The sequence below is a fragment of the Canis lupus genome, chromosome 23 (genome assembly GCF_011100685.1).
Source record: "Canis lupus familiaris isolate Mischka breed German Shepherd chromosome 23, alternate assembly UU_Cfam_GSD_1.0, whole genome shotgun sequence".
In the NCBI taxonomy this organism is placed as follows: Eukaryota; Metazoa; Chordata; class Mammalia; order Carnivora; family Canidae; genus Canis; species Canis lupus.
Window position 1 is genome coordinate 28,549,470 of NC_049244.1, and position 13,876 is coordinate 28,563,345.

A 13,876-nucleotide genomic window follows, 5' to 3' on the forward strand; every position below is an offset into this window, starting at 1 on the left:
CTAATCACTCCCTTGCTGTGCCAGTGTGGGAAGAGCAGGGGTACTCTCCATCTTACTTTTGAAGTTGTAAAGGCTTGGATGGTTGGTCATTCAAAATATCAGAGAATATCCAAATTCAGAAACTCAAAAATCAAACATAAGTGGGACTAGAAGCTTTGGGTACTATTTCCTCTTTGTGAGGTGTCTACTATAATACTATCTTGAATGGTTTATCAACATGTTTCATTGAGGAAACAGAAAGTGACACTGATAGTTACCTTGACAACTTGGGAGGTAGAGTGCCCATCACAAATTAAGTTGCTCTGGGCAACCTGACATCCACTGTCTCATTAGCACCAATTTCATGAGGGGGTCCTTCTTTTTCCTGGCTTTCACTCTCTATGATGGATGAAGGGCAACATAGTAAAGTGTGGTGGTTAAGACCTCAGCCTCTGGAGACAGATATGTAGGATAAAAGGATAAATGCAGCTATGCCACTTGCCACCTGCCCTCTGCTCCTGCACAATTTACTTAACCTCTTTGAACTTGGAATCAGGCTAGTAGAAGTATGTTAGTAAAAGCTTTCCTCACAGAGCCTGAACATAGGGAATCCTCATTAATGACCGTTGTTGTTAATACTATTATTATTACAGCTATTGCTTTGACCTAGATTTGTTTATTGTGTAGTCATTAATGTCTGTAGGACAGTACAGAACAAATGACTCTAGGTAGGGGACTCCTAGAAGCTTAATTCAGAGAAGCTAAATTATTTATAACTATGCCCTAGGGGGTTGGCAAATTTTCTCTATAAAGAACAAGATAGTAAATATTTTAGGCCTGCTAAAGCCTAAACATGGTATGCATTCCAACTACTCAACACTGCTGACCATAACTCAAAAGCAGCCTTAGATAATACTTGAGCAAATGGATGTGGCTCTGTTCCAATGAAATGTTATTTATGAGAGAATTGGCCGGCAGGATGTGAGCCATAGTTTGCCAACCCCTGCTGTAGACCTTTGCCCATGGTATTCCTAAACAGAACTCTAAAGGGAAGGGCACATGGCAGAGAGGACACAATGGCATTTTAGTCTCAATTTTGCCCATGTCCCAACAGTAGCATTATAGGAATATTACTTAGCTCCTCCATTCCTCAAATTCTTCCTTTGCAAAACCTAGGGAATCACATCTTCCATTTATCAAGGATAAATGATCTGAAGTACATAAAAGATAATTGAGTAAAAGATAACACATGTAAACAAGATGTGTGTATATGTTTCAGGTTTTTCACATGATCTTACTCCTTCTTATCTGTCCAGTTAGATTGTGAACTTGTTGAAGGCTGAACCCTTATCATTTATTGCCCTTATTTCTCTCCACCTCCCCTCTAGATCATAGAGAAGTGCTCTGCACAAAGCAGGACATTGCCTGAATTCAAACTTCTGTATTCTCTAAAGACCAGTTTTTCTTAGCTGCAGATGATAGAAATCAGCACATGTGAAGTGAAACAGAAAATAAGTTTCTTAGAGGTGCATGCTCAAATCAAGGAAGTTAGGTTGGGGTAGCAGTGGGGGCCCAGCTCATGTTTGCACCACTGCTGTTAGGCTGCTACCATTGATTCCTCTGTTCAAGCATCCCAACAGCGCCATCAAGAACAGCTCTCCCCTTTCTGCATCTTTGTTTTACTCCTGGAGGATTACAAGTCTATAATGAACTGAATGTGATTTGTATATCAAAATTTTAATTCCCAGTGTGATGGTACTAGGAGATGAGGCCTTGGGATCCCTGGGTGGCGCAGTGGTTTGGCGCCTGCCTTTGGCCCAGGGCGCGATCCTGGAGACCCGGGATCGAATCCCACGTCGGGCTCCCTGCATGGAGCCTGCTTCTCCCTCTGCCTGTGTCTCTGCCTGTGTCTCTGCCTCTCTCTCTCTCTGTGTGTGACTATCATAAATAAATAAAGAAAAAAATATTAAAAAAAAAAAAAAAAGGAGATGAGGCCTTTGGCAGGTGATTAGATCATGAGGGTAGAGCCCTCATGAATGGGATGGGTATCCTTAAAAAAGCACCCCAAGAGCTCTCCCACCCACTTCCTGCCTTGTAAGGACACAAGAAGACAGTAGTTTGCAACCCAGAAGAGGGTTCTCACTGGAATCCAAGCTCATGCTTGGACTTTCAGCTTCCAGAACCATGAGAAATAAAAATCTGTTGTATGGGATCCCTGGGTGGCGCAGCGGTTTGGCGCCTGCCTTTGGCCCGGGGCGCGATCCTGGAGAACCAGGATCGAATCCCACATCGGGCTCCCAGCATGGAGCCTGCTTCTCCCTCTGCCTGTGTCTCTGCCTCTCTGTCTCTCCCTGTGTGACTATCATGAATAAATAAATATAATCTTTAAAAAAAAAAAAAAAAATCTGTTGTTTATAAGCCACCTAGTCTATGGTTCTTTCTTAGAGCAGCCCAGACTGACAAAAAAAAGTCCCAGGCAGGAATCCCTGAATAGCTGAGGCTTGATCACCTACCCATACTCTGGCTACAAGGAAACAAGGAAAGAAAACTTTATTCAGCTCTTTTGGCCTCTAGAATTAGAGTATTTTACCAAGTAACTTAATGATGTAGAGCTCCCCCAAACAGGAAAGATTGGGGTGGGGAGGGTGGCTGGGAAACCAGGAGAAAGGCAAATGTCTACTGTACTGATCACTTGCTAAGCTGAGCCACTTGTTTTTGGAGAACTTTGGAACCACAGCCTAGTCTACCACCACTGTGACTTTCAGATTCCTCGCTAATCAGCAAGGTGATGGGATGAATTCATTCTTCCAAGCTCTGGCCTTTGGTCCCCTACAGCAGATATACCAGTGTCCCCCTTCATATCTCCTCACTTCTATGTGGACCATCCTGCTTTCCAACAGCCAGAACCTACAACTTTGTCAGAAGTCTGCCCTTGGGCATTTGGAACCCATCTTGCCTGCATGCAAGGCAGGCTCAAAGCACCTGGGTAATAGTGAGCATGAATGTATAAATATCCCAGCTCCCTTGCCTTTCATAGGATCACAATGAAGTATACATTTGACACCACTTTCCAAAACATTTTCACAGGATTGAACTTCAATTGCACATGATGATAGCTGCTTTAGTAGTGTACCCTTTATATACTGCCTTTTCTTCCTTATTGGACAAACACACACCCTCTTCTGTCCACATCACCCACCATCACAGAATAAACTATGTGCACTCAATCTTTCTCTCAGCTTTGCTTCTGGGAGAAGCCCTAACATATCCCTATATTTAAATGTTGGCATACTATTTTTCAGACATATCAAGAATGGTAAAATGACTCTCCCCACAAAGCTCTGTAATTCACAAGAACAATTGCAAATGCCTAGCCAGGCAAATATGAGACAAAGAAAGCACTATTTTTTTCCTCTGTGAAAGAATCAGTATTAGAGTTCTGTTTGCATGAAATCTGCCCCATGATGAAAACAGTGATGCTAGGAAGAAAGGAAGAAAGAAAAAGAAAGAAAGAAAGAAAGAAAGAAAGAAAGAAAGAAAGAAAGAAAGAAAGAAAGAAAGAAAGAAAGAAAGAAAGAAAGAAAAGAAAGAAAGAAGAAAGAAAGAAAAGATGAATGAAAGAAAAGAAAGAAAGAAAGAAAGAAAGAAAGAAAGAAAGAAAGAAAGAAAGAAAGAATCATTATTTTAGGAGAATCAGAAGTACATAAAGGATGGGCCTTGGGCTTCTGGAAGATGATAAGGAAAATTGCTTTGAGGCAACAGGGTAAGAAGAGAGCTTCCTATACTCTGGAAAAACGAGATATGAGAAGCAGATGAGAAGGGCTGTAAATCACTGGGTAATCAAAGCAAAAGCTATTCTGCAGAGCCCTGTGGAAAGCTATCAGAAAAAGAAAAGTCAGGTCAACTCCCCGTGACTAAAAAAACACAAAGCTGTCAAGTCTTGAAACTGAAGGGACTCATCTTGATATTTCTGATGGCGTACTGTAGTTGTAGTGGCTGTTGTTCTCTTCTGGGAGTTGGGAGGAGGAGGTTCTTGTTGGATGTTCTTGTACAAAGAGGAAGATAACTTGAACATATTTTTCTCTCCACTGCATCCTGAAAATTGAATTGCAATGATAAAGATCAGGCAATTGTGCTGAAGCACTGAACTCTTTATGAAATAATAGCCCAAGTGCCGAACTCTAATCTCATTTCCTTCTTTGTTGGGAAAGGGAAGGTTTGTCTATCACCTGACTGAACAGGTAGGAAGATGAGACCTTAGTTACTATATGTCCTTTGGTCAAAGTTCTCCTTGGGGAAGCAAGCCAGCTAGGCAATCATCCTAATATGGAAGATCAAAGGTGACTGTAGGTCCAGAGAAGAGAAAATTCTTGAGGCTGAAGGAGGGTTAAATGGAGTGGAGGGCACCGGGTGGCTCAGGTCATGATCCCAGGGTCCTGAGATCTAGCTCTGCATCGGGCTCTCTGCTCAGCAAGAAGTCTGCTTCTCCCTTTCCCTACTCATGTTCTTGCTCACTCTGCTCTCTCTCTCTCTCTCAAATAAATAAATAATCTTAAAAAAAAAAAAAAACAGAAGTGGAGGGAGTGCTTGGGTGGCTCAGTTGGTTAAGCATCCAACTCTTGATATCAGCTCAGGTCTTTTTTTTTTTTTAAGATTTATTTATTTGTTCATGAGACACACACACACACACAGAGAGAGAGAGGCAGAGACACAAGTGGGGGAGAAGCAGGTTCCATGCAGGAAGCCCGATGTGTGACTTGATCCCAGGACTCTGGGTCATGCTCTGAACCAAAGGCAGACGCTCAACCGCTGAGCCACCCGGGCATCCCATCAACTCAGGTCTTGATCTCAGCATTGTGAGTTCAAGCTCTGCATTGGGCATAATGCTGGATGTGAAGAAGAAAGAAAGAAAGAAAGAAAGAAAGAAAGAAAAGAAAGAAAGAAAGAAAGAAAGAAAGAAAGAAAGAAAGAAAGAAAAATAAGAAAGAAAAAGAAAAAAAGAAAAAAAAGAAAGAAAGAAAGAAAAGAAAAGAACAACACAGCCCCCTCAAAAAGAAGAAACGCCCTAAAACCCTCCCTCCCGAACTCCCTCCCTCCTCACCCCCCTTCCTCCGTTGGCCTTCCTGCTTCCTTCCTGCCTTCCTCCGTCTGCCTTCCTCCCTACCTCCTCCTCCCGCCTCCCTCCTCCCTCCCCCTCCCTCCCCCCGCCTCCTCGCCCAGAATAGAGTAGAGATAAGGAATTGACCGGTCATGGAAATAAAATGCAACAAAACAATACATGGGACTCTAGTCCTCACCCAAAAAGGACTTAGGAGGGAAAAAAAAGCTTGAGATCAAGTTAGGGAGAGCAATCCTAAAAGTTGTTGATGTCCCATCATTCTACAGAAGGAAAAGTACATGAATTTGGGCAGCAGAGACAACCTGGTTAATATTAGAAATTCTGGCTAACACATACCTATGTGTAGACTTAGGAATGGATAGTGTCATTATCAACTACAAAGAAGATTCTGGACTAGATGAATGGGCTATAGGGAGCTCCAACAGCTAACACATGCTGGGCTTACTGCAGGTTGGTTTTCCCACTGATAATACCATGATTTTCTTCCCTGAATGTCACAGCTGAGGCCTTGTTACTCCTTTCTTATGGAGCAGAGATAGCCCATCTTGAATTTTCTTGAATGCCAAGAAGTTTTTGTGGCAAGGGATGTGGTCCACATGGCCCAAGTTATATCAGCTCATCTATGGTGGCAAGCAGTGAATATTTTTTTTTTTTAAAGATCACTTATTGGGATGCCTGGGTGGCTCAGCAATTAAGCACCCACCTTCAGCAGGGGGCGTGATCCTGGAGTCCCAGACCAAGTCCCACGTGGGGCTCCCTGCATGGAGCCTGCTTCTCCCTCTGCCTATGTCTCTGCCTCTCTCTCTCTCTGTGTCTCTCATGAAGAAGTAAATAAAAATCTCAAAAAAAAAAAATCACTTATTTGTGGTGATCTTGAAAGCATAGTTCATTCTCTCCCTATGCTGGTCACTTCTGTTTGTTTGTTTGTTTGTTTTTAAGATTTTATTTATTTATTCATTAGAGACACAGAGAGAGAGAGAGGCTGAGACACAAGCAGAGGGAGAAGCAGGCTCCATGCAAGGAGCCCGACGTGGGACTAGACCCCAGGTCCCCAGGATCACACCCTGGGCTGCAGGCGGCGCCAAACCACTTCGCCACCGGGGCTGCCCGCTGGTCACTTCTGTATCTGAAATGCTGGGCACGATTTCTCCCAAAGTTTAGCTGGAGTGGTTTCCTAATGAATCTGGATAATGCATGCACAGGCATGCAGATGCAATGAGAACCACACCAGGTCATTCATAACTGTAGGTACAAGCACGTAACAGATGTGAAATGAATGAGTTCCTGAGCATTTCTTTACTTTATCTTTAAAAACTGAGTTCTGAACTTTCTATGTATAATATTAAAGTCAAAATGTGTCTCCCATTTTGAACTTGATGCAGTGTTTATCAGAATATTATACTAACTTGAATATGCAGGTACTCAATAATTACTCAAAGAATTGCATAAACTTGATAATTCTGAAGAATTATTTATTTAATCAAATACTTTAAAGTTTGAAGATATATCAAAATGTTCAAAATATCAAATGTCAGTGTTAAAGCTCTAGTGAAACCTTAAGGAAGAAATCATATAGATCACAGGCTAAAAAGGACCAGTGATAAAGAAGATGGACAACCCTGGAGAAAAGGATGGATAGAGAAGAGATGGAGAGTGAACACAAATCCCTTTGAGAATGTTGATATTAACCTGATTGTCTCTGCTGCCCAGAGTCATGTACTCTGTTTTTTGTAGGATGCATGCTTACCCAAACTTGATGCTAGGCCTTTTTACCTTTTCTAAATTCCTTTTGGGTAGGAGGTAGAGTCCATCTATAGATAACCAAACAGAACGAATTTGAATAATCAACTAACAGTAATCAACACAGGTGCAATTAATGTTAGGACATAACCACAACTGGGAAGGCTCCAATGAACTTCTTCCTTTTTCTTACAGCACTCCCTTTTAGTTCAGTTTAATTCAAATACCCCTGCCATATTCAAAATAGGACAGTATTCCATTACATTAGCTTTTTCATAACCATTAACAAATTATAGGGGAAAAAAGCACTGACAGAGTCTGCTTATACATTCTGAAACTTTGTGGTGCTCACTCAAAGCAGTCAACCAGTGTGGTCTCTTTAGGTGTTACTAAGAATACAATTATTAAACTTAACAATTAAGCTTATGGATCAGAAGATATAATATGTGTACATGGTAGTTTTCTGTTGTTGCACAACAAATTGCCACAAACTCAGTGGACTAAAACAACACACATTTTTTTTACCTCAGTTCCTGTGGGTCAGGAGTCTATGCACAGCTTCACTAGGTCCCTTGCTCAGGATCTCACAAGCCTGCATAGAAAGTGTTAGGTGAGGCTGTGGTCACATACGGAAGCTCAACTGGGGAAGAATCCACCTCCAATCAATGCTGGCAGAGTTATTTACTTGTGGTTATTGAGGCACAGGGCCCTGGCTTCTTGCTGCCTATTGACTGAAGGATGCCCTCAACTCCCAGAGGCTGCCTCAAGATCCTTGCCACATGTGCTTTCTACCATGGCCATTTACTTCATTAAGCCAACAAGAAGAGTCTCTAGAGCAAGTCTGCTGGCAAGACAAGGCTTACATAACATGCTGTAATCGCAACAGTGATGTCTTATTACCTTGACCATATCCTATTGGTTAGGAGCAAATCTCGGTTCACATTTTTACTCAAGGGGAGAAGATTATACAAGATTATACATGACTGAACACCTTTAGGCACGGAGACTTAAATCGTGGAGGGCCAATTTAGACTCTATCTGCACAGTAAGTACTCAATTACTAAATAGTAAGATCTTCTGAAAGGATATATATTCCTCTCAAGGAGTTAAGTAAGAACACCTGATTGCCATGGATCCAAGCAGCAATGACTATTCTGTAATGCTCTCCTATATCTTGTGACCTGTGTTTCTACAGTCTAACTTGGAAAGAATCCACCTTCTCAGGCATTGGTACCTGCAAAGCTGGAGGAGCAGCAACCAAGCCATCCTTCGGAGGGCATCTCAGCAAACATGAGATTCCCATGGAGAAGGACCAGAGAGGCTTCCCTACTCTTTGCACTTGAAAATGAACACGTAGCAGAAGCCTTTCTATAAAAATCAAACTCTATTTTTATCTGAGCAGAAAAACAAAACAATCAAACAAAAAGAGCAAAGTCTTCTGTTGGTTTGTAATATAGACTTATTATGGCATTAACTTATTTTATTTTTACCTATTTTTTCCAAAAATTTTTCTCATCTTTTCATGGAAATTTTCCATACAAGAGCTTCACAACTACTTTATATGAGCCAGCTCCAACCTTGTTTTATCCTTGAAAACATCCTCAAGTGCCAAGTAAACCAACAATCTGAAGGAAGGAAAGACTCTAGCCCCAACAGTATCAAGATTGCTAATTGAAAAGACTTGACTGGCTGCAAGTGCCTGAGATTTCTGGGGCTTGCCATTATGTGGTTGTGCTTCAGTGCCCTGAAATAATGGCACTTTAATCTCAGGTCCACCCATCACTGTCTCAAAGTTGGGGGGGGGGGGAGCTAAAGATATAAAATACTGAGGAAAGGTGAGAGTACTGCCTCATTACCCATAAAAAACGGTTTTATTTCAACACTGCAATATAATTCTTTTTCCTTCTAGTACTAAGAGTTATTTAGTCTTATGCACTCAAACTTCTACTTCATAACTTACTATGAGAAAATCTAATTTTGCTTTGAAATTCTAGTTTTGGGGAAATTGTTTTCTCTGTAAATAATGGGATTTTTTTTTTACTCCTTCTGAAATGCACTTATTGTCTATAATGGAGACTCGACAGTGTTCTGCAGAGGGAAATGCACATGGGCAGGAGCATATAGTCCAGGATGTATTAGTCTGAATAGGAAACATCCTGAGGTGTATACTGGGTCAGATATGAGATAATTAGATACTATTATATGCATACATTTGTGTTTGACACCTTTGTAACAGTTGGCACAATTGAAAACCTTCTTCTAAAACAAAGAACAAAAAAATCTATTTTATTCTGGAACACTATACATCACTTATCCCAACATGTTGCACTTAATGGTACTCCCTTTTTAAAAATCTACCTCTAAGGGTGCCTGGGCGATTGAGTTGGTTAAGTGTCTGCCTTTGGCTCAGGTCATGATCTCAAGGTCCTGGGATGGAGCCGCACATCAGGCTCCCTGCTCAGTGGGGAGTCTGCTTCTCCCTCTCTCTCTGCCCCTTCCCCTTGTATGTGCCCTCAAATAAATAAATAAAATCTTTAAAAATAATAAATAAATAAAATCTACCTCTAACCCCTTAAATTTTTTACAGGTTGTATCTACTGTCTTTACCAGTACTTAAATCATGGCTGTGCTATATACAAGCCATGCAAACCAGCCCATAGGCTTAAAATCAGTGAGCCTCAAGTGCCCCACCTACAAGATGAGGCTAATGACATTATCCACTTAATTGTGTTGTGATGTGCTTAGCTGATGAAAGTCTCCTTGTATTCTCTTGTTTTCACCTGTTATCACCCTCAGAGTCTTCAGAGACTTGAGGGGGCAGAAGGAGGTGGAGCTTGTAGCTTTAACTGCATGTGGATAATGCCCAAACTGAAATATTTGACCTTATCTCAACTGGGCACTACCTTTTTATTTTGAACTTCACGGCGGGCATTGTTCTTTGACAGTTCGACTGCCCTTCAACTACAGTGTGCCTGAAATCAACCTTATCATCCTATTCTCCCTGAAAAAAAGACTCTGGGAACATTTGGCAATTCCTCAAAAAGTTAAACAGAGTTACTGTATGATCCATTAGTTCCACCTCTGGGTATATATCTAAAAGAACTGAAAACATATATCCAAACAAAAACTTGTACATGCATGTTCATAGGAGTATTATTCATAATTGAGAAACAGCCTAAATGCCCATCAACTGATGAATGGATGAATGAAATGAGATTTATCTATATAATGAAATAATATTCAGCTATATAAAGGAATGGAATGCTGGTACATCATACAACATTGATGAAAAGATGCTAAGTGAAAGAATCCAGACATAGTGTCCATGTATTATATGATTCCATTTATCTGAAAAATCTGGAATAAGCAAACCCACAAAGGCAGAGAGTAGATTAGTAGTTATCAGGACCTATAGAGAATAGAAAAATTAGGAAGTGATAGATAATGGGGGCAAGGTTTCTTTTTGGGGTGATGGAAGCATTCTGGAATGAGATAGTGCTAGTGGTTGCAGAACATTGGAAGAAGCTAAAAACAACTGAAATGTACACTCTAAGAACATTGAAATAATGAATTTTATGCAGCATGAATTTTATCTCAATTTTAAAAGCAACTTCTGTGGACAGAGCAATGAAGGAAAGGGGAATTGAGCCAGAGACACAGAGGGGGATCTTTGATCTCTAGCAACTCAAGGCACTCATTAACAACCACCAGTACAAAGTCTTGAGGGGATGTCACTGTAATCACTTCTGAGCAGAATTTAGAATCTGACCCCCCAAGGCTCAACCAAGTGGGTCATTTATACAGCTTTGCTGAAATATATTCAAATCCAGACCTAAAGACCAAAAATGGGGATGGAAACCGAAGGGTGAAAATAGCCAAAGGAAGCGCTTGAAATGGAAAATTCCCGAGGGGACTCATTTATTATATCCTTTATTGCCAGGTTCAACTGGAAGGGCAATAAGTTATCTGTTCTGAATACATTTACTATTTCCAACGTATTTTCTGTTTACATCATTCTCTTTCTCCCTGCTTTTTCCTCCTTAATCAAAAGTTCGACCATCAAGACAAAAAGTTCTGGAACTTCACAATATTTTACAAATAAAGCAAAATCTAGTCCTAATAAGGACTCAGCTTGAAATCCATTTCTTTTAAGGTAACTCGTCATATGACCTGATTAAAGGTGATGAGAAGATTTTGGGGAGTTTTCAAGACATGCTGTACTGCTTATTACCAAAATTTTATTATATTAATCTTCTGAAAAAAAAAATATTAATCTTCTGACTTTGGAAAAGTTCCCATGAAAAAGACCTGGGAGAAAAACATTCCCAAATCGCCCCCTCAGACTATGGAACAGATCTTAATAGCTACTAAGTGAAGGAGTCCATGTGTTCCCACAGATGGCTGTTGAAAAATGAATCATGTTTATCAATTTGAGAAAACAGAAAGAAAAGAACAAGGAGTATAGAACCTCGCAATTTAGCCAGGCCTCATTCAGAGTCTCATGAATGGCCAAAGTCAAATAATCTGGAGTTAGTTTGCTCCTCCCATGTTCTTCTCTTTCCACCTGCAACCGTGTTTCCAAAAGCCACAGCACTCTGATCCTCAGCTGTCCACCTCACAGTCTGAAAATTATTAGGAAAAGCTGATGCATCTTACTCAGTTGTATTAATTTACAAGGGCTGCTATAACAAAGTACCACAAACTGAGTGGTTTAAACAATAGGAATGTATTACCTCATGTTCCAGAGACTAAAAGTCCACAATCAAGGTGTCAGCAGAGTTGATTTGTCCTAAGGGCTGTGAGGGCAGGGTTTATTCCAGGCCTTTCTCCCTGGCTTATATATGACCATCTTCTCCCTGTGTCTCTCTGCAGCATCTCCTCTCTCTTTGTGTCCAAACTTACCTTTTTTATAAGAACGCTCATTATAATGGATTATAGGCTACCCTAATGATCATGTTTTAACTTGATTACCTGTGTAAAGATCCTATCTCCAAAAAAGGTCACACTCTGAGGCACCAAAGGTTAGTACTCCAACAAATCTTTTTGTGAAGGACACAATTCAACTCATAACACTGGCCTAGGAAACTTAAGGAAGACCTGAGGAAGAGGCCCTTTCTCTTACCATCTAGGTAATCTTGGAGTTTGACCTAGGGAAGTTCACTTCTGGGTCAACCAGGAATGACTGGGACCAGGAGGTTGTTCAAGAAGAGCCTGCCGAGAACAGAGAATAAAAAGATGTGTGGAAATTAGCAGGAGTCTTGAGGACAAAGCTGCAATCAGAGGACCTGGAGTCTAGCCAAACTGACTAAGATAGGGAAAGAATAGAGTCTACCATACATCGTAAATGCTCAGCAAGAATCTGTCAAAGAGAAAAGAAATGCAGAAGACCAAGCTGGGCACAAATACAAGACAATTCAAGGTGGGATTATATTAGCTAGGAAGTCTCAGATGTAAACAACAGAAATGGACTCCAGCTTAAAGAGAAAACAAATTCATTATGAGAATATTGGGAATCCAAGGAAACATTTAGGGGAGAATAATAGGTTCACTATCTTGCTTGTGGTGCTGGTTTTATGGATATACACATATGGCAACATTTATCAAGTTGTGCACTTTAATATGCATTTTATTGTAGGTCAGTTGAACCTCGATAAGATGATTTTTTTTTAAAAAAGGACATTAAAAAGTTCTGGACACTGATACTGGGAGTATAAATTTGTATAGTCACTTTGGAAAACATTTTGGCCTTGGCTATGAAAACTCAACAAATGCATATCCTATGACCTATCATTTCCACTCCTAAGTAACCACCCAATGGAAATGCACCCAAATCTTCACCAAAAACACATAAAACAATGTTCATAGCAGCACTTTTCATATTAAAAATTCAAACTAAGTGCCCATCAACACTGTAATGGTAAAAACAAAACAAAACAAAACAAAAAACCCGCTGTAATGGTAGTCAGAAAAGATTAACTCTGAAAGCCTGGATTTCTCAACTGCTGTACATTCCCAAGTCTTCAGCACTTGCCTTTGGCTTAGCTCCTAAGAGAAGATCTCTGAGCTTTTGTGATATCCTGCCTGAAAAGAGTGTCGTTGTATGCCTAAAGCTATGGGCTATGCCAGTTAGTTTAAGCTAACAATGTGATTTATGTGAATATCTATTTTTATATGCTTGAGCCTTTAAGCCACAATTTATCATTTTGACCTGTGCGGGGGTAGATACTGAGTAGCTAAGGTCAGCAGTGGGGACACTACATGCCTTCATGACTGGCCTCAAAGAGCAACAAACTCTGGACACCAAGGGTTGGATGAGCTTCCCTGATTGGAAACTACCTTTTATATATTGTCATACACACTTGTGGAAAAATTAAGTGCTGTCCATGTGACTCTACCAGGAGACGACAACTAGAAGCTTGCGCCTGGTTTCCTCCGGACTCAGTTCTATTTTTTTTTTTTTCACACTACAATAGTTAATTTTATTTGTTCAAGGCTCATATTGCAAACATTAAACCAAGCATGGGCTTTGATTCTGTGAGCCCAGATTCACATATTTAGGAAGATAAAAGCAAACTGTGATCCATGTATATGGGTGAAAAACTAAAGGCTCACAGTTAATCACATCATAGTTTTAAATTTCTACAGCCTAGAAGCTGGAAGTCACAGATCTTTTAGGTCTTTCTGGATGTCCCACAAGGTATCTGCACTTTTCTTGAGCTGGGCAACCTCATCATCCTTCCACTTCTGGCTGATCACACTGGTTAAGCCCTGAGCGTTCAGGATACACAGAAGACTCAGGAAGACTTCGTTCTCAATACCATACATGCCCTTCACCATTGTTGACACTGGATGAATCCTGGAGAGATTTTTACATGGATTCAATGAGATCAGCCATACTTAATCCAATAGCCCAGTTGATATATCCTTTTAGCTTGATGACTTCATAGGCACTTTCAACCACCATCTTATGCACTTCCTTCGAATTTTCACTGTCGTTGTCTGTTCCCATTTCTGGATTCAGTTCCTGAAGAGAAACAC

General features: G+C 40.6%; 1 protein-coding gene across 1 annotated transcript in view; it reads right to left on the reverse strand.

The window, feature by feature from the left end:
* Positions 1–1,658: 1,658 nt before the first annotated feature.
* LOC119877453 (collagen alpha-1(I) chain-like) overlaps positions 1,659–13,876 on the reverse strand; it is a 59,247-nt gene continuing 47,029 nt past the window's right edge. The window contains exons 7-8 of the mRNA XM_038571347.1: positions 3,962–4,074; positions 1,659–1,917 (exon numbers count right to left, since the gene is read on the reverse strand). Of these exons, the coding sequence (XP_038427275.1) occupies positions 1,659–1,917; positions 3,962–4,074 (372 nt within the window). The remainder of the gene's footprint in view (positions 1,918–3,961; positions 4,075–13,876) is intronic.